At 36.4% G+C, this 24,926-nt stretch overlaps 1 protein-coding gene and 1 long non-coding RNA gene across 6 annotated transcripts in view; one reads left to right on the top strand and one right to left on the bottom strand.

The window, feature by feature from the left end:
* Window positions 1-19,803, bottom strand: part of CSNK1A1 (casein kinase 1 alpha 1) — a 36,510-nt gene extending 16,707 nt beyond the window's left edge. For 3 of the 5 annotated variants that reach the window (XR_015732532.1, XM_087887391.1, XM_087887392.1), the window contains exons 1-4: window positions 19,260-19,803; window positions 18,294-18,400; window positions 7,361-7,487; window positions 3,056-3,154 (exon numbers count right to left, since the gene is read on the bottom strand). Coding sequence is in view for 4 of the 5 variants with exons in the window: in XM_087887391.1 (XP_087743517.1) it covers window positions 3,056-3,154; window positions 7,361-7,487; window positions 18,294-18,400; window positions 19,260-19,382 (456 nt within the window). In the remaining variant the exon portion in view is untranslated. Of the gene's footprint in view, window positions 1-879; window positions 964-3,055; window positions 3,155-7,360; window positions 7,488-18,293; window positions 18,401-19,259 lie in introns of all 5 variants that reach the window. The other 2 variants (XM_034405749.3, XM_034405760.3) reach the window with 1 other exon arrangement.
* Window positions 19,804-21,490: 1,687 nt separating this feature from the next.
* LOC117657649 (uncharacterized) lies at window positions 21,491-23,177 on the top strand. The gene is made up of 2 exons (XR_004589157.3): window positions 21,491-21,612; window positions 22,965-23,177. It is a non-coding gene; the product is annotated as an uncharacterized LOC117657649 (long non-coding RNA).
* Window positions 23,178-24,926: the final 1,749 nt, after the last annotated feature.

Raw genomic sequence — 24,926 nt, 5'->3', positions numbered from 1 at the left:
AATTCATGGGCCCAAAGTATCTTAATAAAATTAATGTTTAATAAACAGCTGTTTAAGGAGCTAAGAAATCACTAAAATTTGGTAAAATTTTAATACGATACAATTACTTTAGTTTTTTTATCTATTTTTGATCAAAATTTTGTTTGGGGCGACTCCCAGCCTGGCAGCATCCCAAAAACAAGTCTAGCACCTGTGGGGATTGGGGAGGGTGAGGGGCGCCGAAAGGGGCCACCCTCCAGCTCAAATCCGTGGCCACGGAGAGCTCTCCCTCGCTGCAAGCAAAATAAATCCAAACAAGCCAGAAATTGAAAAGGCAAAGAAAAAAGGAAAATAATAATAATAAAAAAAACTATCCAGGGATTCTAAGCTCAGTTCTAAAGCTCTGGCGCTAAGAAATTACGTCCATAGCTGAGACTGAGTTGAAAAAACTGAAGAAGGTCACCAGGGAGGCGGACCTTCAGAAGTTTCAACTCAGTCCATAGAGCTCGATTCTCCCCATCTAAAATGCATTTTTCCCAAACATACTGATTGCATTAATGAAGAGGGAGAGAAATCTCATCAAGACCTATTAACAGACCATGCACTCACAGGCATCTCTAATTCTTCACAATACATTCTATATTCTCCTTGTCATATTTCAGAACACAGAGCTACTCTTCAAGGGTTAATACAAAGTTTGGGCCTTTATCCTTAATCATATTAACATGGATAAAAGAAGAACCTTTTATCTTATGACAGTCACTTAGTAATGTTACATGTTTGCCAAGTATGTCTGAATAATGCCAACATAAGGTGCTTTTTGCAAATCTACATGTTTTCCGAAATAAAATAAAATGCATATGAGTTGGGATTGAGGTTGGAATAGAGACAGTTTCAGACCTGGTTTAATCCTGAGAAAGATGGGTCCTGAGAAGTACTAACAGTCATGCTTCTTTTCCTCTTCCCCACTGGAGATTCTAAACACTGAACAAACAATAGAGGGTGGCAGTGCATCAAACAGTATTGCTTACATTGCAACAATGGCTGGCGCAGACAGGCAACACCGAGGCGTTAGAGAAAGAATAGGGTAGCCAAATGCCATCCTTCTTCCACCAAGCACTACAGTTTTCCAAAGGAGAATCGTATGATACAGAAAAAATTTAGATGTGGCAAGATAAATTTGAGCATGCCACTTTAAAATGACACTGCCTTGAACAGGGATAGCAATGGCAATATTTGGCTTAATAAAAAGTAATTTTGGCTTTTACATATGTACTGCCCTTCCCCCAAACAACATGTGGGAAATAAATCTTCAGTAAGGAAGAGGTAGAAGGCATTTAGTCACCTTAAGTTCACTTTCGTAAGCATGCAGGGCTTATTGTAGGAGAGGCTCAAAGAAGATCATATTAGGAATAAGACAATTCCTAACACATAACATTTAAAAATAAATTTTAGAAATACAGCATTCCAAATTTATTGCCTATATTTTAGTTTATTATGAACATAATTTATTGGAACATGATTAACAAAACAGCCTCACCAACCATACCATGGTACAATGGACATGTGATACAAAATTCATCTGTATTTTTGGTAAAAGGATGAAAACCATATTAATGTTTAAAGAAACTGCTGATTTCACACTTTTAAAGCTTTAAATTCTGTGTGGATTAAACAAAGGGGGTTATAATCTTATGTATAGGATTATTTGTAACATCGAATGAGTATCTAAAATTTAATGCTTGTCACTCTTTATCTAAATGGCTGATAGGACTGAAAAATGTGGTCCTTTTTTTCATCATCCAACGTGACTCTTAATAAAAGTCACCTAACAAAGCACAACATTTTTCAGACCAGATTTCCACATCAGAAGAAAACAAAGTGTTGCAATGCCAGCTCACTATAACTATCAAAGTATATGGAGAAATGGCCCAAAAAGAGAAGAAATATCAAATCAAGACTGGTTTAATTTTTTTCTAGTTATACTTCCAGTTCTTGTCAGAAAATTAAAGGACTGCATTAAAGAAACAAGAATGTGAAATTTAGAGATAAGGTTCAATAGAAATAGGACTGACAGTGTCTTTTAAATTTGACTTTTGCAATTTCTTCTCACCCCAACTCCCCAAAGTTGTTTAATGCTTCACTGAACGCCTTTAAAGCAGAATTCAACAGGTTGTTTGTTGTTGGTTTGATTTTGCTCTCAAGTAATGGCTCCAAGTTGGCATTCATACAGGCAAACAAAGGTAACATTTTGTAGCTAAAAATATTGAAAAGGTAAACGCTGATGGCTTATGAAGAACCAATCTGTATGGGAATATTGCTGCCAATATATTCAGTTCACATACATTTCCCCAAACTTCAGAATTTCTATTTAACAGCATGCTTTAAATGCATTGCCAATGCTGCCTGTCTGCTCGAGCTCAATGTAAAGTATCACAAAGTTTACTCTCGCAAGCTAGCCAAGAATATTTCCAACCAAGTTTCAAAAGAAAACATGCATTTCCAACTCAATTTCTATCATCCCCTTCTACCCCCATTTAAAATCCAATAAAATATTAAAATTCAGTAAGCAAATGTTAACCTATACCTACCCATTAACTGCATTCTGAACTTACACAGGCTTGTGATTGCACAGAACGCAGTTGCATAAACAAAGCTCTGTAGTATTACAAACCAATATTTCTTTATAAATTGATTCTACTCAATTAAAATCTAGATAACTGGAACTCAAGAATCCACCATGCTAGTAAATACAGCAAACAATACAAAATCCCAGTTTATGGCAAGCTGTGCTACTGTAATTCATTAATTTTGAATAATAGGATATTTAGGATATCCTAAATAGGATATAGAAGGAACTTGAGTATGCAAAGAAATATAGGTTATGTAAAATACCGATTTGCTAAATTAAGGTCTGAACAAAGGCAGATATCATATGATTTGCTTGCAGTAATATGACTGAAAATCTCATCTCTTGATGAATACTATTAACCAATAGCTAACTCAAGCAGCACAACTTTTCAATAAACTGTATTTTATGATAACTTTTTTCATGCAAAAAAAGTATTAGACTGACCTTATTACAGTGACGTCCGATACCCATTAGAAAGTTATCTGGTTTAATGTCTCTGTGTATAAAATTCTTTGTATGCACATATTCAATTCTACTGATCATCTGTAAACAAGAAGAAAATTGGTCAAATGTAAAAGCATTTCAGGTATGATTTCAATAATAATCTGCCCTATAATTCAAAAATGTTTGCATCAATCCTATTACCTGAAAATAATTTAAACCAGTTAATAAACAGACTCAATGTTTTGTAAATGAATGCTTTTCAATATCAGATAATGAGAAAAGGAACACTATCTTATGGAGCTATCATCAACACTGCTAAAAGTGGAGATACAGCCTAAGTAAATTAAAGGACCAGTCCACCTCAACATCTGGCTGAGTGTCTATATGCTAGTCTAATATCTTCCTGTGGAAAACAGCCTTCCCACAAAATCAGTTACTTTCACTCTGGGCACCTTGCAAAAATCATGTCTAGTTTCATCTAGCAGATGTCTGAGCCTGATGCTACAAAGGAATCTTGCTGTAGAGGAAGGTTACTTCAGTGTGAAAGTTATGTTGGAACTAGGATGGAGCAGAGCTGTTAATGTGGGTAATTAGACTGCTAGTTCTATCACCCGCTATGTGTGAATAGGCAGCAATATAATAAATAAATGAATGAAGGAAGGAAGGAAGAAAGGTAGGTAGGTACAGGAAAAATTAAGATTGGGAAATGGCTTGGATGCGTGCACACTCAAAGTAATAGGTAGTAGGAAAAGATACAGGAACAACTCCAATTTTATTACATGTATTGGACTAGAGGCTTCTCTTCAAATTATCATCTACCCAAAGATATCAAGGTGACAATGAAGACGATTCCTCTAAAGAAAATATCCAGCTCTTAAGTGTCACATATCTGTTGTTGCTTAAGCATTTATTATCCAGAACTGAATTTTATTGAAAGCACTGATTTGGCATGTATTATTGAGACTTAGCTGACAGAAAAGGTATTCATGGGATAGGACAGGTGGGCATAGTCTGTAGCAAGGATAAACAACACGTGACTCTTTTGCTCTCTCTCATCATGACTGCAACTAATAATGCAGCTTCCTACCATTTTGAAATGAAAGATTCAAGCTTCCAAATTTCTCTCAAAATTTTGCCTCATGAATACAAGCAAGGTAACCCATCCATTTCATGGCCTTCAACTGTCCCAAATGTTTTGTTATTATGGATTCTCTGTGGTTTGTAAATATCACAATGTAAACAAAGTATATCTAAATCTTGCCTCTCTTGGTTTAGCAAATCAATCAGGGCAGACCCTAATGCCAAATTTCAAGAGACACTTATTCTTGCCTAAAACATGGCGTTACTGGACTATCCTTTTGTACAATAGGCTTTGGCAATAGTTTCTGGATTGTTTTAATTGGAAATTGAATGGATGGAGTTCTATCATTGCTTCTTAACCATTCAACTCCAAGAACCATTCAACTTCAAGTACCCTTGAAGCACACCCAATTCCATATAATGTGGTAGATGAGAACAAGCTGGAATTAAATTAATACAAGATAGAGATAACGTTGATAAACAGGAAATACTATGATTAAAATTTAGCCTATTTAGGATGGAATTGCACTCCCACTTGAAGTCCACAATCTAAGAACTCTTCCTTGATCCTTAGTTGTCACTGGATGCAGAATTGGAAGTGAAGAGCTGTCAGCTTTTCTTTTCTTTTTTAAATTTTTTAAAATTTTCTTTTAATACAAAACATTCCATCATTCATTAAACAGTGTGACATCTGGGTACAATTTTTTTGTGTCATAACAGTTAAAGCTTACCACCATATTCATTATTTATATCTACTCTTAGTTTACTATTAATACTTAATATATCTATTATCATAACATTTTGAATGGTCAGCTCTTCAAGGTACTTCAGACAAGAAACACAAATCAAGAGTATCAGCATCACCTTTTCTGTAAGGTTATAACAGAACCTTAAATTTGGAAAGCACTTCTCCCCTCTTATTTTTATTTCCTAGGGAGAGTCCATTCTGAGAGTGCCCTCTTTCCTTCTGTGGGGTGAGACATCTTTTCTGCTCTCTTTTCTTCTGTGGGCCAAGACATCTTTTGCATGACCATTGTCACAGCTGTGCCTTTTTCTCTTGTCTCTCAAGGTTATTCTCACAGACCATGACAAGATTGCATTTACACAATTACAGTTGTTGGACTAACTAATCCCTCTTGATTTTTTTTATTTTTTTTATTTTTTGCGGATATCCATGTTACTTCCTATCATGACCGCTGATTTTTTCCCCCACTATGACTATTTTTGAAAACTGCCCAGAAGTTGTAATTAATACAATGCTACAAAGTACATGGAACACATGATGTTGGATTGAAAGATTTTATTGGTTGCTGTTTTCTTACTAAATGCAGTTTAAGCTATTATTATTAATCAGATATGTATAAAATCTAAATGGAATATTCAGGCAGCTCTGAACTCTGCTGTTCCTCTGGATCACACCAATCTCAATTTAGTCCAACAGTTTTCCTGAAGTAAAACTGATGAACTGGAAGTAGTTTATGCTGTTCTTAACAAACTAAAGTTGGATTATATCTAGATCTAGTGTGATCCAAAGAAAGAGGAAAATTCTACACTTCTCTCCAGAGATGTCTATTATTCATATTCTTGACATTAATCTTTAAAGTCCTGAAAGAGCTGATGATTATCCTGTCTTCCAATAAAATCTGCTGAATAGGATCTTCTGAAGAAGTTCTTAAATATATTAACTATTTGATGTGTGAAAGAGTGTCTTCTATATTGCTTCATGGCCTACATTTAAAAGATCCACTGAAACATTTTGCTAGGTTTTAACAGTTAATTTATTAATTTTCATATGTTTTAACTTTCTGGATTGCAAAATTTGTTTCTTGTCAGCATTCTTGGATATCTGCTCGAGTAGAAAAGCAGAATATAAAACAAATATATAATGTTAAGAGCTATTTGTTTATTCTATAGAACTAAAACATACTGTTTCTCTCATAAAATTCTTTAATCATTTTGAGCCTTTCTTATGTACAAAATGAATTCATATTATTGACCATAGAAAAACAAGTTATTGTTATTCATGTCAAGTCTACGTACTGCTCTATATTAAAAGAACTTAAATTTCTGTTATTAACCATGTCATGTTAAATGATCAATACCCTCCTATAGACCTATTGCAGAATTTTTAAAATAGGGGCATCTGTGGCCTGCATGCATCCTCCCATTCTCAACTCTGCAACTATACTTCCAATTCTCATCCTCAAAATAATGTAGTTAAACTTGGTAACATAGTAGCAAATTTGTTTTCCCACAGAAAATGAGTTTTTTAAAAGCAAAGTATACCTCTGATTGGAATATTTCATTTAGAAAGAATGAAATAGTAACAGCAGAAATAAATTGCTATTCAACAGGTATTCTTCCGTAATTGCAAGCAGCAGTATCTTTGAAATGTTTGCATTATATTCTCGTAGTTGAATCTTTATACAAATATGCTTCATTGAAGGACTGAATGAAAATCGTGGTTAATTTTTCTTCTTTAACATTGCTTCAATTTACCATCTTTTATTTGGCAGTTACAATCACAAAAGCATTTTGGCACAGCATGGTATACAATATATGTTAATGGAGTTCTAACAAACCAAGTGAGATACAAAAAGGACAAAGCAAGGCTATCCCTCTCTGTTTATTTATTGCTGCTTGGAAACCACTTATATTCATTTGCACAAAGCAGGAAAAAAAAATGAACTTATGATTTATGGTTTTGACATTAGAAAAAATAGACAACAGAAAAAACCAGCTTTTTTTTGTAACCACTGAGTAAGAGGTAATTTTGTAATTGTACTTATATTTACTGTAAGGAAAATCAGAATCTACTACTTTTTCTTTTTATTCTTTTTGCATGGGTCTCTTTTTCTTTAATTTATATTAGTTCTTATTAAATTTTCTTTTTAAAACCCTTAAAGCTTTTATAAATACAAGAGATATAGCATAGTATTATTGCAGCTATTCTTTTGAATTTAAGATTTAATACAACAAATAATGTTAAATATGAAATAATACACTCTGTATTTCATGATTTGGTCTACAAATCTTGTACTATTCAGTAAATAATCTCCCATTCATAATATTATTTTTTCAGTCTATCTGACTCAAATATTCATCGGCGCACAAATATTATAAAGTCAGTAAACTTTATATGTATTTGAAAACACAAAGCAAACTACATTTCAGGGAACTTCTAGTACTCCTTACCCAAGCAGAGTATTTGCACAATTTACCTACCTGGTCTGCTAACATAAGTACTGTTTTCATTGTGAACCTCCGAGAACAGAAGTTGAAGAGATCTTCAAGACTAGGTCCAAGAAGATCCATGACTAGAACATTGTAATCTTTTTCTTGACCATACCACCTGGAAAGAGACAGAAATCATTATTAGTATTAACCTAGATACAATTGAATAGCATTAATTTGTTAAAGGTGACTTCAATAATAAAATACAGTGTAGTTTTCTTAAAATTTTGAAGAATCTCTTTAAAACCATGCTACTAATTTATAGTGTAGAATATGGTTCCCAATAGCATTCGGTGCAACAGACCAGCATTAACGTTCCACACTGTCTAGCATTTAATCATTAATACACAGTGTCTAATAGTTTTCCTTATTCCTTGTTTGGTTCTGCCTTGCATTTGCCCCTATAAGCAGTGAAAAAGCCAAGAATTATGCATATGCTAAAATATATATACACAGTAGCATGACGATGTTGCAACTTGCATCAATGTTATAATCTCAATCATCTGGATAATTCAATTATTTTATAGATAATCTAATTTTGAATTAGATTAAATTACTTTAAAAACAATGTCAAAATAGGCAAAAGGGTATTTTGTAGTCAGTAGGCTAATTTATTTCATTATCATGAAAAGCAACAATATATGTATAATGACTTAAATAATTCCTCATCCTGCACTGCAAATCACATACTGAATATAAAACCTGCTTATATGTCTCCAAAATCCTTTTCCATTTTATGTTTGTATTTTCAAGTTGAGAAACAATACATCTTCAAAAGTGAAGTCCATACTGCTCCACTCCGCTACAAAAAGCATAGACAATATAAGGTGCTGTATATACTGGAGGATTACAACTACAATTGTCCATTACTGTAGGACAGCAGAGGTCCCGCTACCCTACTACTTTAAAATAAATTTTGAAAAAAGGCAAATAGTAGTAGTGGTAGAATCTGCACAATAGGTATTATTAAGCAGTTGGTTAATGATCAAAAGTGAAATATTTTTTAGAGGTGAAATAGAATTATTTTAATTTAGGCTGTGAAAAATAACCCCAAGCCCTTAAATGGTCTAGCAGGAAGTAAAACAAGGTTTCTCAATCTTTTTTCACCCATGACTTTGTTTTTCTCTTGTGGCTAGTCCAGTCGTATCAATGGAAAAGATTGCCACTTATACAACTGACTTTTATTATTGCCCCTGCTACATATATTTCACTTGTGATCCACTTTAAATATTCTAGCCTTCTCCCCCCCAGCTACCTATCAGAATAGAGTAACAGAATTGGAAGGGACCTTGGAGTCTTTTAATCCAACCTGCTGCTCAAGCAGGAAACCCTATACCAGGGCTCAGCAACCTTTTGGACCTCAGGGACCACTAAATTCATAATTTTAAATCCCACAGACCACTAATATGATCTGCCTAATGACCAGCTGGGTGGGCGTGGCTAGGTAGTCTTGTGACTGGGTGGGCGTGGTCAACTCGATGTCACTCATGTCGTGGGATGCCTCACTGGCCTCTACTTGCCCCTCCCTTCCCAGCCACTCCTCGCCTCTCCACCCAGGCTCCTTAGAGCCCCAACAGGAAGCAGTTGTTGGAGCTAAGCAGCCACCACGAGAAAGAGTTGGCAAAGCAGCTCAGTTCAAATTGGATCTGACCGAGAAGGAGGCTCAGCAGAAGCACCTCACTGAGGACTATGAGAATAGGCTTTCCAAGCAGAGGGAAGACCTGCGGGAGTGCAAGGCCAGGTACGGCACCTGGAGGCTCAGCAAGCTGAGGTGGTCAGTCAGTTCCAGGCCATGATGCAGTCCCACTGGAACAAGGCCCTCCGGCTCTTCGCCACCAGCAGCACTTCCCTCTAGCCTTCGCCCAAAGCCCCAGGAGGCTGAAGCAGACCCCAAGTTGGAATTTCTTCCCCCCTCCAACCAACACAAGAAGACCCCGAAGGGGGAGACTCTGCAGCAATACAAACAAACGTTCATTGCATGTATCCATCCCAGGGGCCATAGTTTGAGGACCTCTGATTTAGTGCTATATAAAAAATGCAAATACTTTTTCTACGGACAACCAAAATTTGCTCGCGGACTACCAGCAGCCCATGGCCGCTGGTGACCGCTGCCCTATACCATTTCTGAGAAATGGGTGTCCAACGCCTTTTTAAAAACCTCCAAAAATGGGAGCACCCCACAACTTCTGGAAGCAAGTTGTTCCACTGATTAATTGTTCTAATTAATTGTTCTAACTGTCAGGACATGTCTCCTTAGTTGTTCTAGGTTGGATTTCTCCTTGATTAAATTTCCATTCATTGATTCTTGTCCCACTTTCATTATTAACAATAGCAAATAGTATCCTTCTTTAAGCAGATGAAGTGCTGAAGGCTTCCAGGAACTGCGAAAAGCACCTAAAACAGGGCTTTGAGAGTTAAAACAGATTTAGTGTGAACTGCTTGCCAAATTTGGTTCACATGATTATAGGGATGCTGTAACAGCTGGAACTTTGAAGACCAGTCCCTTTGTTCAGTGCCATCATATCTCTGAACTGTTGTTGAACAAGTAGTTGTAACTCAAGGAACATCTATACAGAAAAACTGATCACAATAACATTTTGTGTTGATGAATAAAAACTGCATGAAGGCTGTAATTTTTGATTAATTACTGCTTCTGTTGTTTGCTCTGGATTGTTTTTAAAAAATATGGCTAAGATATAAAAGCACTGGGGACATATAGGTTCAACTCTATCCTCAGCCACAGATACTCAGGAGAGTCAGGATGATTTCAGGCCAATTAATTTTTCAGACCAATCTATATATAAGATTACTATTATGAAGAAAAATTGGAAGAGAAAACAGGATATAAAATAACTAAATATTTAGATCAACAGACTTAGAAATTCCCAAGATTTGCAGTAATATGAAATATTCCCAGAATGAAGATCAGTATAGTTTCCTCTTGTCACTATCTAAATATGCTCCAAGGCGATAAAAATGAAGAATATAACAGAATAACAGAATATCTGAACAGAAATATTCTATAACCTTTTGATCAAAAGACTCAGAATTGGACTTTTTCAGCACTAGTACTTACTTAACCAAATGATCTTGTTTATTTTTATTTATTTTTATTTTATTTATTTTATTAAATTTCTATACCGCCCTACTCCTGAAGGACTCAGGGCGGTGAACAGCCACAGAATAAAACACATAAATACAAAAATTTAAATAGAATTTTAAAGTTTATAAAAATAGAACTTAAAAATAGAATTTTAAGTTTATAAAAATACAACAACATTTTCCTGATTTAAAGAATGGGATGTAAAGTGGAGAACAAGGCTCCCATCACCTAGCCCTCTACTAGTATTTAAGAGCCTGCAAGCAGGCTCCACATTAGGGTAAAATGTGGCTCGAGCCCAGCATAAGTAAATGTTGATATATGGAAAAATGTTTCCTTTTTGGGAAATAAGAGTTTTTGTTTTCAGAGGTTTTGAGTGCTTTTATTGTTGGTGATTTGGCACATGAAATGGACAGCCATGTATGTCTTTTAAATAATTCAGAAGTTCAAAGTTATAAATGCAATTTTATAGTTATTATAGCTGTTATAGCTCTGTTATTGTCAGATTTTGTAGGGTCCAACTTTTCCAAGTGCAACCTAAAAATGTGACATAAATAATGGTATTTTCCAATTCATTTACTATATAATCCTCTTCCCCCAACTATGCATTATTACACATGCATCTACAAAAATGGATTAATTAAAGGGGTTTTAGAGATAGAGAGATTAAATTCTGGATTCTTTAATCATACAAACTATGAGAAGTGTTCCACCTATCAGCTGTGAAAAGCAGAAGAGGCAAGCTGGATTGAAGCAGGACATTGTTAAAAATGTGAACACAATACACTGTTATTTTGATTGGTTGAATTATATCTTATGATACTATCAGAATTTACTGCTGATTTGGCGGAATTGTTCTGGATTATCACTGAAAAATCCTGGAAAATGAATGAAATAAATCCTGTTCTACGAAGTGTGGATTTGACTCAAAAGAAAGGGGACAAAAAGGTTTGATTGTTGCAGAAAAGATATTTGAGTCTTAGGAAAGTAGAAAACATGAATTAGGGCCAGTGCAGTGACTATATTGATTGTTAGGTAGAGATATGATTACTTTAGGTAGAGATATGAATTTTGTTATTTGAATTTGTATGGCTTCAATTGATTTATTGTTTTATATTTTTAAAATAAAAGCCATCTGGATGTAAGCTATCCAGAGTCTTTATTGGGAAGGACAGCTATGTAAATTTGATTGATAGACGATACACAGGCAATAGACAAGAAGAAAGGTAGCTCTCTAGGCAAAATGAGCGGCATATAAATTTACTAAATAATAGATAAATAGATACTATGATCCTGGTTAGATATTTCAATTGGCTTGGAAAACCAGCTCCTAACTCTTTTGGACATTGGGACAATTTCCAATTTCATCGATATTGATAAAGCAAATACACAGTAATGCCCTAGTATTTATTTAACTGTTCTGTCTTCTTCAGATTTGTCAATGAAATTTCACAGATATATTGGCCAAAGATTTGTAGTTTGTATGGATGATAGTTTTTTTCAGAAGACCATTCTCTACATTCTAAGTATGTCAGGCATGTGTCATAGCATCCATGCAAAACTAATGTTATATGGTACTAAATTTCAACAAACTGCTAACTCAAACTCTGAAAAAAGATTGCCAATATAAGTGGTCTATTCAAAAGCTTTGGTGAAGCGAGAAGATTTATCTTGCAACTTTTTACTTGAAACTCCTTCTGGTTGAGTGGAACTATATTTTCAATAGAGCTACTGGCAATAAAGCAATGTTTCAATAAAGGAGACATTTCTCTGAGGCGGCTACCCATCCAGAATAGGTGCAAACAGGTCACAAGAAATTGGATCATCTACAGCAGGGGTCCCTAATCCCTGGGGCGTGGCCCACTATCAGACTATGGCCTGTTTGGAACCTGGCCGTGCGGTTGTGCAGCTCGACCGATGTGCTGATCAACTTGGGAAAGGGAACTCCACAGAAGCTAAGGACAGGGTGGCAGGCAGAAGAGCTTTTGAACCAGATTCACTTACAAGATCCACTTCTCAGGTTTCAGATGTATTTCTTCTAAGCCCTGCAAACTGATTCCTCTCCTTTCTCTGTGACTAAAAATTTTACAGTGCTTATTTTTATGTTCCTTTTCCCTTCAGGGAGATGTACTGCAATTTTATCATGAAAGTGAGACTACAGGATATGGTGGGAGATGGGAACTGTTCAGAAGATTACATCTTCTACTCAAAAGTTTTAGTGGCCAAGGGTGAGGGTACATTTTAAAGACATGTTCACCTGTGATGTCTGTTACCAGACCAAGTACACTACTGCCAAACTGACCAGTTAGTTTCAACCACTCCATTCATTTGCAGGACCACAGCCTGAATTATATTACTGGATATTCCAGAAGTGAAAAATTTGGTGGTAATGGATCTGCTTAGTAATATAAGCTTAGTAATATAGTAATATATTTTGTTCCATGTACACAGTACCAACTTCTCTAGACATTGCAAAAGTCTTTCTATACATTTTTGGTATGCAGGTAGTCCTGGCTTAACATCCCTATAATAGCAATACAAAGACAATTCTGGAAGCCTTTCAATATTCAATCAAATTTGCTTATTTCTAGTTATGGAAAAGATCGTCACTTATGATAATTTTATTTCAGTTTTCAATTTAAAACTTTATTTACATCCCAAATATATAATCAAAATTATCAACAAACAATAGTTATAAAATTTATTAATCTATAATGACAAATAAACAATTCTACACTATAGTATATAATGGCAACCAAAACAAAGTTAGACTTCACATTTCATTTTTATTTAGGTATAAACATGCCATTTTGTTACAAAAGTATTAGTTACCAGGTACTGGATGGATCTCTCTTACTTTTTGCCAAAATTACCATGTTACAATCTTGTTTTTAGATTTAATTGTGATGTTTTTCTTATTATCTTAGATTGTATCTAATCCTTATTAAGTTTGCATTCTCAATTATCTTGGTTAATTAACTCCTAATGTTGACATGTCAACTTAATCTTTTTGGCAACATGAAAATGCCAATGTCATCTTTGGGATGGGGGGTTACTTCTGTTTTAGCCTACAGCACTAGTATTTCTTTTTGCCAAAATGCTAGTCCCTGAATTAGGACATAAACAACGTTCAGGGTATCAGAATAATATTTCAAGAACAAGGAGGGTTTCAGAAAAAGTTTTCATAGATATGACTTCATGTGTTGTTTTCTGAATTCTAGTTTTTGACATACAAAATACACAAACTATTTCTGTGCTAATTAGGGACCAGAACATTAAGCTCTGCAAAAAAAAAAAAAAAAAAAAAAATGTTGCATCATGGAAATTCTATTCAGAATTCCAGCTACCCATTCCAGGATGTTCCAGTTTATATCCCATTCATTCTATTTTATATTTTCTATGTGCCAACTCTTAACATCCTGTGGTCACCAAAAACGTTCAGTTCTCATTAACTTAAATAACAAATGTTCTGATAGAAAATGTTGGTGCTTAAAAAGCAATGACAATGCAGTTTTATCCTGATACTATATTGCCACACAATTTCAATAACTGCAGTTTAGTGAACTCTCTTATTCACAATTCATATGTGGAAGGAATCACGTGTGGTACAATTTATTTTCAGGTTTTCACTGGAATACAGGTTTAGATAATATACTTTGCATTGCTCATAAACAAGTTTGCAATTTCCAAATTATGGTGCATAACATTCTGGAAAAACTGTTAAGTGTTATAGAACAGATTCTGCTGTTTCATTTCAAGTAACTGAGAATGCAAAATTATTAGCATCACTGAAGAAGCAAAGTTTTGCTATTCTATGTTAAGTATATTCTGTTCGATAACATTATCAACAACCGAAAATAAATACTTACCTATCTATATTTAATTACAGCTGATTACATAAAGCCCCCCAAATCATCTTACAAAAATGTAAACAATATATAGTCAAAACACAGAAATATCAAACAGAATTAAAAACTAACCAATAATGGTTAAAATATTTTAAGAATTTAGTATCTGTATAACAATGATTTGTGCATATTCATCCAATAATTATCTGCATAACTATGAATTATAATTATTTTTTAAACTGTCAACACCTATAAACTGAGAATCTCTAGAAAATGTTATATAGGGTACACAAGGAAAAAAAGCACAAATTCATTGTATAAACTACAATCTTGAGTTTTCCAGTGTACCAATAGTATGCTTTTGATTTATTCAACATTTAGAACATAGGCGAAATTATACAATATTCAAATTTAGTTTTGGGTAATTCAATGCTAAGTATTTCTCTAAGCAACTGGATATTCTTCAGTTATGATATAAATATTAAGGCAAAATCTCACCTGCATTTAGCAAGGCTAGACATACTTAAGACAATATCTCATCTTTATAGATCAATTGATCTGACAAAATTAAACAAAGACTACTTTAAGAACCATACTTCATCAAAGCATCCCATATTTTATTGTGACTGTTTCAGCCACATAAAATAGAAAGGAAAAAGTCCCCAGCACCCTTTTTTTCACCTCAGAATTGCAAAACCAGAAAAAGTAGTAGTTCTATGTCAAGTGCTACAAATAAGCCAGAACCCCACCCCCACCCCAAAAAAACCCCAGAGGAAGTATTTAACAGTTTTTAGAAAACTCCCATTATGGAAATATATGTTTCATCTTCCTCCTATACTGTCTTCCAGTATAGGAGGAATTCAAGTACAATGCATCCTTTTTTTCTCTTTAGAAGATGCTTAAAGAAAGGATTGTAAAATAAATCATCAGATTCTCTCTTTAAAATAAAAGCACCACAAACCTTACTCTGAGAGCCGGTATATTATGGTGGTTAAGATCTGGATTAGGCATGGAGATCCAAATTCTAGTCTTCTCTTAGGCACAAAAGCTAGTGGATGACCTTGGCCAATCACTTTCTCCTAGTCCCCAAAGAGCATCAGCTCTGTGACAAACTGGCTTAAAAGCAAACCCTTCATCAACTCATGCACTGATGGCTTTGTTGTGGGAACATACACAAAGCATCCAAGCAGACCCAGCAATCAAGCACAACAAATGCTAAAAACCACCACCATTATCATAGACTGCAATCTCCCATATATCTCTTTTCAAATCAATTATCACCAACAAGGCAGGAGATATTTCACATGGAAATGAAGGCCACTCCAAGAACTCAAATTGGATTTGTTTCAAAGCAAACCCCTTCTTAATCTAAATTGTGTAAGCCTATATCTATTCATGCCCCAAAGTCAGCAATGTTCTTCCAGGATCCAATATTTAAAGGTTTACCTACAGATTACCCCCTTTTAGTTCCTAGCACCTGCCAAGATGATAAAAGCAAAGAAGAAAAAATGCAATTTCTACATACGTGGTAGAACATTAAAGGCAGGGAGGGAACTGTTGGTCAGGAAAGGCCGCATCCTGAGAAACACACATACAAGAAAACTGCTGTTCCTGATTGCCAGCATTTGCACTTTACAAGTAAATTGCATTTTACATCAGAAGCAATAAAATATATAAATAATCATGAAGTCATATTCACATACTTGCTGAACAAAGAATTTTTGTTTTTACACTTTAAGGGCTAAAGAGGACAGAATAACAGCAAAACGCAAAATTCACAAGTTTGAACATCCCTTTACAGCAAAATGCACTTACTAAATCAATACTATACAAAAATATAAACAGAATACACATCATATCAATCTGCCTAGCAAGCTAATTAGCATAGTATTTTGATTTTTAAATATATCTGAAGTCACCACAAAGATGCACAAGAGACTACTGAGTGCAATTAAGATAACAGATCAACAAGCCAATCAGAACTTCCATTTTGCCCTTTCAAAATGATCACAAACAAAAACTATGTTTTTGAGCCTATGTTCAAACAACCAAGCAAATAAGCGGGCCAATAAAACGTATATTATACTGATACTTTTTAATTTACATTTCATCTTGTTTTTCTAAGAAAGTTATACATGTAACAAACATGAACTCCAACTTCCTACAGGAATCTTTAATCAAATGAAACCCCCAAAAACAGTGGTTCACTTTCTTGACAGTTGAGGAAATAAGTTCCTTAAAATGCTTCCTGATTTGTCCCAAAACTTCACCTCCAGATTACCCTACCCAGTCTAAATCAATAGCAATAGGGGCACAACAGGTCCTTCTAGCTCTACCAGCCTAGAAAGGAAAATTCAAAGTATAACATTCCATGCTGAAAGACAAAACACTCTTCCACTCAAAACAGTCATGTTTTGTTTTGTATTTGAACCAAAATTTAGTGAAGAAATGTGTTTTATTCTGAGTCTAAAAATGTTCATTCTTTTTCAAAAGTAAATATTTTGTTCCATTCCAAACGTATCTATTAACAAAGACCGGCATGAAGTCTTTGTAAATAGATACATTTATCAAATCATATGTTGTATATACCTTTTAAAACTTATATAAGCATTTAAATATCAATTTTCTTAAAGTATATACCACAAAAAATTCAAGGGAACCCAATTTTTCTTCCAAACTCTGTACTGTAAATCCAAACTGATTTTTAAGCGAAACCACCTAGCTACAGAATGATTACAATTATTCTTAACATAGGACGGGCCTGAACAGAGCATTTTAACAAAGTTAATAACAAAAGACAGAACATAAAAATCTGTTTCACAATACACAAAATTTTATCATCCCAATTAAGTAGTGTAATTACAGCTGAGTTAAAGGAGGGAGTAGTTGCTTCATATGAATGTGTCATCAAATAATCCCATATTCATTCTGTAAAAGACAGAGCTTTATGTCATAATACTTCCTTGCAGTTTATGAATTTCACAACTATACAGCCTCCTCTAAAGGCAAAGATATCAACATTTCCTACTGTAGTTTAAAATGACAAAGGTTATACATAGAAAATTCAGAATAAATCTAAGTAGCAACTTTTTAAAGTCAAGATTTGCCCACACATACACAACCCTAGGTATAAATGACACATAACACAGTATGTGTCATATACAAGAAATAAAAACTCTTCCACAAAGGTTTTAGAAAAAAAATGTAGTTTCTTTAGCAATCTACATATTTCCATGTTGTAATATACTAGCAATATTCAATATTAAACCCCAAATATTTCTCTTCAGATATCTATGGCACAGATCAACAGTTGTAAAAGTTTCAGACACTATAAAGTATTTTAATGAAAATATTATTTGAATCTTTAAGGCATTTCCCTTATCTAGATATTAAATTCTTTCCATTTCCAAAATCAAGCATTCAAATATATCTCAGAATAAGATTCTAGAAAAGTATTGATCTTCAAAGAGCAAAAAAGAAAACAGCTGTTTCAACAAGAGTATATAATTAGTTCAGTGATGTATGGTTTTCTCAGTAACAGAAAGGGGCTTCCACGTATCTCCATTCCCTCATCTCCACAAGCCCATTTTTCTGAATATCTCATTAATATTATTAAAAGGGAATAGAAAGAAATAACATGCCCTACTTCTTAGGAATGTTAAAGTACTGACATCCGCCATTTTCTCAGCAAAGGAGGAAGACATGTTGGAACAAAAACACAAAAGAGAGCAGCCATTTCTATTGGTACATCCCAGGAGTTGCCAGCTACCCCCCTGTATTTCAGAAAATGATCAGAGAATTAGTTGGGGGGTATGAAGCAGCCGAAAGAAAAGAAGCTCTCAATATCTTTTATACATGTAGTTTAGCATAACACTAGGTAACAAAGTAAACACTTCCTCTAACACAGAACAAAGTAAACTGATCCTTTAAGAGAAAAGTAGTAAATATTCCACCTGCCTAAAGCTATAGTTCTTACCTTATATGAGGGATGCCAACTCCCCCTTGCAGAATCTTGTATAGTTTGCTTTCATATAGCAGCTGGGGATGCCTGGCCTTCTGTGATTCTAACTTCACAGCTACTTCCTACAGTGGAAAAGGAGACATGGGGGTCAACAGTCCTACTAATCAGGAGGACTACATCTGACTGCTTCACAAAAAATGAGAATAGGGGAAATGATTTGTATCATCCCCAGGATTAGCAATCTCTGCAAATATATTCTACACAATACTTGTACTGAAATCCATTCTTAAAAAGAATGATATTGGGCACCTAAAGTTACTCTGGAATATGTTAAAATTGTGTCTTATTTTTTGGGGGGGGCGGGGGAACAGACGACAAGATCAGGATGACAACATGAAAAAACAAGCGCAATCTTTCTACAAGAGTGTTTTTTTATTGGTTTCCAGAAAGCAACCAGAATGCCTATGCGTTATGTATTTACTTCATACATCAACTGCCCTACACAAAACGTGGGCATTTTGTGTGAAAAGGGGCACTTCTCAATCCTTTGAATTAAAACACTGCAATCCTACAATCTTAGTGTTGTTGTTTTTAAATCCTCTGCCCAGATAATTTTAAATTTCTATTTGGCAGAAAAGCATCCGGCGTTTTCCTTTAAACGTTACCAAAATGCCAAAACTAAAGCAGGGGGAACGAAAGCCCAGCGGTAGGTTCTCCAAAAACCGAATCAGAGAGAGGAAGACCGCAAAATAAAAGTGCAACCTGGGACAAAGTCCACTTCGAGAGCTTCCACTTCGAGAGAAACAGCTTCCTTCCACCCCGCCGCTCTTCCCACGCAACGGACACCCGGGGTCCGGATCCGGAGCCCGGTACGTGAGCCCCGCCTGACTGAAGGCGACCTCAAGCCTTCAGGCGAGGCATAGGAGGACATCGAAGGAAAGAAGGCAAAAAGGAAAGGCCCGGGCACCGGTCGGCCCTTACCTCCCCGTTGGTGATATTGATGGCCAAGTATATGTCCCCGAAGGAGCCCGAACCAATCTTCCGCACCAGCTTGTATTTGTTCCCGACAATGAACTCGGCCTTGGAGCCGCTGCTGCTCGCCATGGCGACGGAGGGGATGGGGGGGGATAGGGGTTATTTCCCACGGTTTTGAGAGCCCGCGAGTATTCCACGGGGAGCTCCTGCTCGACCACGGCTAGGGACGGGACAGGGGAGGACTGAAGGAGGAGAAGGGGCTTCGTTCTCGGCGGCCTGGATCGCGCTAGGCCTCTCTGGAGGGTGGACGTCCCACGCACTTTCCCGGCTGACAGCGCGCCTTTTCCCCTTCTGAGGAACAGAAGGGGGTCTCGGAGGGGAGGGAGGGAGGGAAAGAGGGAAAAGAAAAGCCCAAGCGAGTCCGTCCTCCGCCGCCACTAACTGGCGCTTCACTCGGCCGCCGCCATCTTGTCTGTCTGTCGCTCTCTCGCTCGCTCGTTTCCTCTCTCGCAGCCGATATCCAGGACACAAAATGCCTCCAGCCCGCGACCGACGCTTCTTCACCGCGCTGAGTACTCTGGGAAACTGGAAGGAACACCAGCCTTGCGCATGCGTCTCCCAAAGGGAGGAAAAGAGGACAAGCAGGAAGTATGTGTGATCTTAACGCCTTGGCAGGGCGAGGCCGATTCAAAACATGCGCATGCGCAAAAAAGGCGGCGGGCTTGTTCTTTGAAGCGGAGAAACCCCGCCCTCCGTTATGGGGGGGGGGGATTAGAATTACGCAGTTACCATCGTTCCACACATGCAAAAAAGGTTTGTTACTGTACCTTTCAAGTACAAAAAAAAAAAAGGGCTGGTGACGCGCATGCGCTTTCTGAAGCAAAGGTGCTTTAGGAACATGTCGTGAGAATCGTGTGACTAGTATTCTGGTAAAGTAGATTAACCCCACTTGTACCTATTTCTGTCAGTTATATTGTTTGTGTGTGTATATGTACGTCCCCACACATACACATACATTCACACATGCATACACATAGGCATAGCGACATACACATACACTGCTCTCATATCTATATATACTTATCTATATATACTTACATATATATCAGCGTGCCTACCGTCCCTGTCCTAATGTTCCCTTTATTTGTATTCATTTTATGTATTCAATTCATGCTTATGCTTATATATATTGTCTAATACGTACTTGACAAATAAGTTCATCAACACTTTTTCTCTGATAAAGAGGTAGGCAAAACCAAACCCAGAAATTGGAGAACTGTGCTATTTCATACAGAAAGGAAAGAAACTTAGTATGAATCTTGTGTATTAATTCAACAAAGATTAATCACTGTTCCTTCCCTGAGGTACATGATGTGATCATTGTTTTCTCTCCAAAGTGAGAGGTAAATGAATAATGAAATGAAAGCTCTTCAGATATTTTCAGAAGTAAAGGGATATTTATAGTGCTGTTTGGATACATCCTTTATGATTCCTGGAACAATGCAACCATTATTTATACATGTATATATAATTATCCCTAATATTTTATGTGACTAACACAAACAATAAAACATTAAAAATGGACAGGATAAAACATACAAGTAGTCCTCAATTTAAGATCGCAATTGAGCCCCAAATTTCTGTTGCTAAGTCAATGGTGGGTTGCTACCGATTCACCTCAGATCCGGCGAACTGGTAGCGGCGGCAGGCTCTGTCCACCTGCCCGGATGCTTCTGCGCAGAAGAATGTGTTGCATGAGCACCCACGAGTGAACTGGTAGCGATGGGTTTTGAAACCTGCCCCTGTGCTATGTGAAACATTTGTTAAATGAATTGTGCCTCATTTTACAACCTTCCTTGCCGCAGTTGTTAAGTGAATCTGGCTTCCCCATTGACTTCGTTTGTCAGAAGGTCACAAGATGTGATCACATGACATCAGGAAACTACAATTGTCATGAGTCAGTTGCCAAGTATCTGAATTTTGATCACGGGACCATGGGAATGCTGAAATGGTCGTAAGTGTGAAAAATGGTCATTAGTCACTTTTCCAGTGCCTCTGAAAGTTTGAACAGTTACTAAATGAACTGTTGCAAGTCAAGGACTGCCTGTAGGTAGTCTCTGAAAGAAAATAGTTCCTGGGTCAGCCGTTCACAATTAAATTGTACTTTTAGCCTAAAGGCCTGTTGGAAAAACATTTTTATCTTTTTTCCCAGAAAAGAAGACCTCATGCAAAGGATTCCAAAATAAAGGGGCTGCTGTGAAGGAGGCCTAATTCTTTTCCCCTTAACATCTTTCAGGAGAGGATTTTTAGCCTGCATAGAGTGGAAGGATAGACCATGTTTCCAAGGTTGCCGTTCTGGGTAAAGATTGTGTTAGATTTTTGTGTCCCTGCATATCAGGGAAGATATGCATCTGTTGTTCAGAGATGTTTGCATAGCTGTTGCATTTATATTTCTGCAAATGTTAACGTTCTGGCTAGGGGGTGCTCAAACAGCAAAGCACCAACACGAAGTCGGATGAACCAATCAGCATTCAGGATATGCACCTCCGCACACCACATACCGCTAGTTGAGATTTGGGGGTTATACACATCGCCCCATCTACAATTATTTGCAACCTATGTTTACCTATCAACCCTTCACAGCATAAGTATGTGGGTATGTGACCCTATGCGTAGATCACACAGTTGTGGACAAGTATAAATCAAACTTTAGGTTGGGGTCGGCAACCTTAAACACTCAAAGAGCCACAAAGGTCCTAATCAGAAGCCCCCCCATTCAATTCTGGAGCTGACCGGAAGTCCAGTTCCCACACCATAGAGTCTCCTCCTAGTGCAGCATCCTTTTTCCTCTACCAGTCCTAACCGAAAGCCCGATCAATTGTAGAGCCAATCGGCAAGAGGGAGCCGCAGCAGAGGGATGAAAGAGCCACATGCGGCTTCAGAGCCGCAGGTTGCTGACTCCTAGGCATACTAGAAACTAGGTCAGGTGAGGAAGATGTGCGAAAAAGCCACATCACTGTGGGTTTGCTGTAACTGGGACTGGAAATGAGTCTGTGACAAAGTCATGGATTGTTTAACTATAGAATGAGCCACGCATGGCTGGGCTTAGATAACATACACCACAGGTTGCAACCATAATAGCTGGTTTATGACACCCAGAATCCTTTGGGAGAGGGTGGGTTATACTGTAACATAAATACCCATGACCAATCCAAGAAGACTTCATTATGCATATAGCATGCCGCAAGCAAGGCATGCTATACTGAGAATTACTGAGGAAAGAATGCAAAGAAGAGCAACAAGCATGACGCAAAATCCTATGAAGAATAATTAAAATGCCTGAATAAATTTAGCTTAAGAAAGAGAAGGCTAAGGAGAGACATGATAGTGGTCTTCCAGTACTTTAGGGCTGTAGTGCTTATGGGTCGGACAAGAAGTAATAGGTACATTTACCAAGAGAGATTCAAAATGAGGAATTTCCTGCTTCCTAGATTTGTGGGTGCTCCATTACTGGAAGTTTTCAAACAAAGGTTGAAAATATTTGTTTCAATGGTCTGAAGATTTATGCCTTTAAATTGGTTGTTCTACCAATCCCATGATTCTAAAGAAACTCAGCATGTATGTGTCCCTTGTCATATAACATGCTTTAATCAAGCTTTATAGTTTACCATATTGTCTTAATCCAGTTTGGCTGCCATTTGTCCTTTCCAGAACCTGGGATTTCTGACCTCTGGAATTCAGCTATATAGGAGTAATATACTCCTCAGTATACTCAGCAAAACTGTACTACTACTCAGCAAAAGATTTTCAAAGCAGTTCTACAGAGTAAAGCTAAGCAACAACAAAATTAAGGATATCTTAATTTTGTGTTTTGTTTCATTTTGTTTTGTTTTTCCTCTCAATAAAACAAAATCTTACTTTCTAGATGTGCATCCTATTCCATTTTCAATTTATTTACTTCCTAATATTTTGGTAACCTATGAATAGTAAGCATATTTTTGAAAACTCTGAAAGAAAAAAATGAAGCTACAGTATGTATAACTGCAAAAATCTGTCGTCCTCTTGAGATCACCAAAGAAATAATGAAAAGTCTCAGATTTTTACAACTCTGATAGGGATAGCTCAAGAAAGAGGATGTTTATCATCTCAAAAAATAAAATGGGAAATTATCCTTCTTTCTCCACAAGAAGATTCATTCTAGAGGCTGAAGTCACTTCCCAAATGTCTTCATTGCTCCAGGATTGGCTATGATTTCATACTGTAACATCATTTCCTCTTCTACAATTCAGTCAATCATTGAAACTTCTGGAAAGGTTTGTTTTTGCAACTCTGTGGTGATTCCTTACTTTTGCATCCTACTAAAGTCACATTAACCAAAATTACAAGATGAAATATGGTTTGACAGCTCTTCAGCTTCCCTTCATAAGAATTGATCAGAGTATTGTGCATAGAGATATGCAATATAAAGAAAGGGTCTGTATGGACTAATTAATTTGCTTTTCTTTCCTTTAGCAAGGAATGGATATGTTTTTGTTGCTGCTGCTGCAGTACCTGTAACAAATTGGGGAAGGACACTGATTTTAGTTTCTTAATAATGAAGAGTATCATAGTGATTTTGAGGATTAGGGGGTGAAACCACTTTCATAATCAAACTAGAGATGAAGAAATATTTTGTATAAAGAGCTGCTATCAATATACTCTTGTACTACAACATAACTTTGAGCTGCTTGTATCAATCAATTCCAATTTAACTTTTGAGATTGGACTTCCAAGGATGCATGGGAAGAATAGAGACAAGAAAAGGTGGTATAAAATAGAAGAATGACAGTCGTGTAGGGTATTAAGAAAAAATAATATGCAGCATTGCTTTATGTAGAATTTTATTTTATTAATTTCCTGAGGTGAGCAGCATATAAATTTAATAAAATAAATAAACTAACAATCAGGGCAACTTGACTGTTAAGAAAGTACAGAATGGGAATAAAACAATTAAAATCCTAATTATTAACAATTAAAAGCTTGATAGAAAGATGTATTGGGTCAACTACCTAAAGACTTGAAGAGTAGGATATATAGTATGGATACCACATAGGAGGTCTTTTCATATATTTTTCGAAGGGCTGCTCCTACTGATAAGAGTAGTTGGGTTGGTTCATAGTAGGAAAAGCAGTCTTACAAGTACATTGTTTAGGACTTTCTAGATAAATAATATGTTGAACAGTAGCCAATTGATAACCAGTGCAAATATTTCAGGAAAGGAACCATACCATACCTGTAGCCTGCACCAGCAGCCTAGCTGCTGCAGTTTGTATTATTTTCAAGTTATGGGCACTTCCAGTTATGTCCCAATATAAGCAGATTGCAATAGTTCAGATGGGTTGTAACCAAAGTATAGGTAACTATTGCTGAGTCATCGTTGTACAAATGTGCTCCTTGTCACAGTGGCATTTCCTCGTGCAAGTAAGGTATCAGAAAACACATTAAATTGCAAATTTCATCTCTGCTTCTCAGTCCAGGTTTTTCCTTATTAAGATCACCTCCATTTTATCTTGATTTAATTTCAGCTTGTTCTCTCTGATCCAGCCCATTATTGAGATTAGGCAGCTTTGTACTGTACTGATTGCTTCCTTAGAGTTAGAGGGTAAGGATCAGTAGCACTGAATGCCACCAGTT

This window comes from Pantherophis guttatus, chromosome 2, assembly GCF_059756535.1.
Source record: "Pantherophis guttatus breed Tessera chromosome 2, ASM5975653v1, whole genome shotgun sequence".
Taxonomy (NCBI): Eukaryota; Metazoa; Chordata; class Lepidosauria; order Squamata; family Colubridae; genus Pantherophis; species Pantherophis guttatus.
The sequence above is the reverse complement of the archived record's forward strand: the minus strand, read 5'-3'. Positions and strand labels throughout refer to the sequence as shown.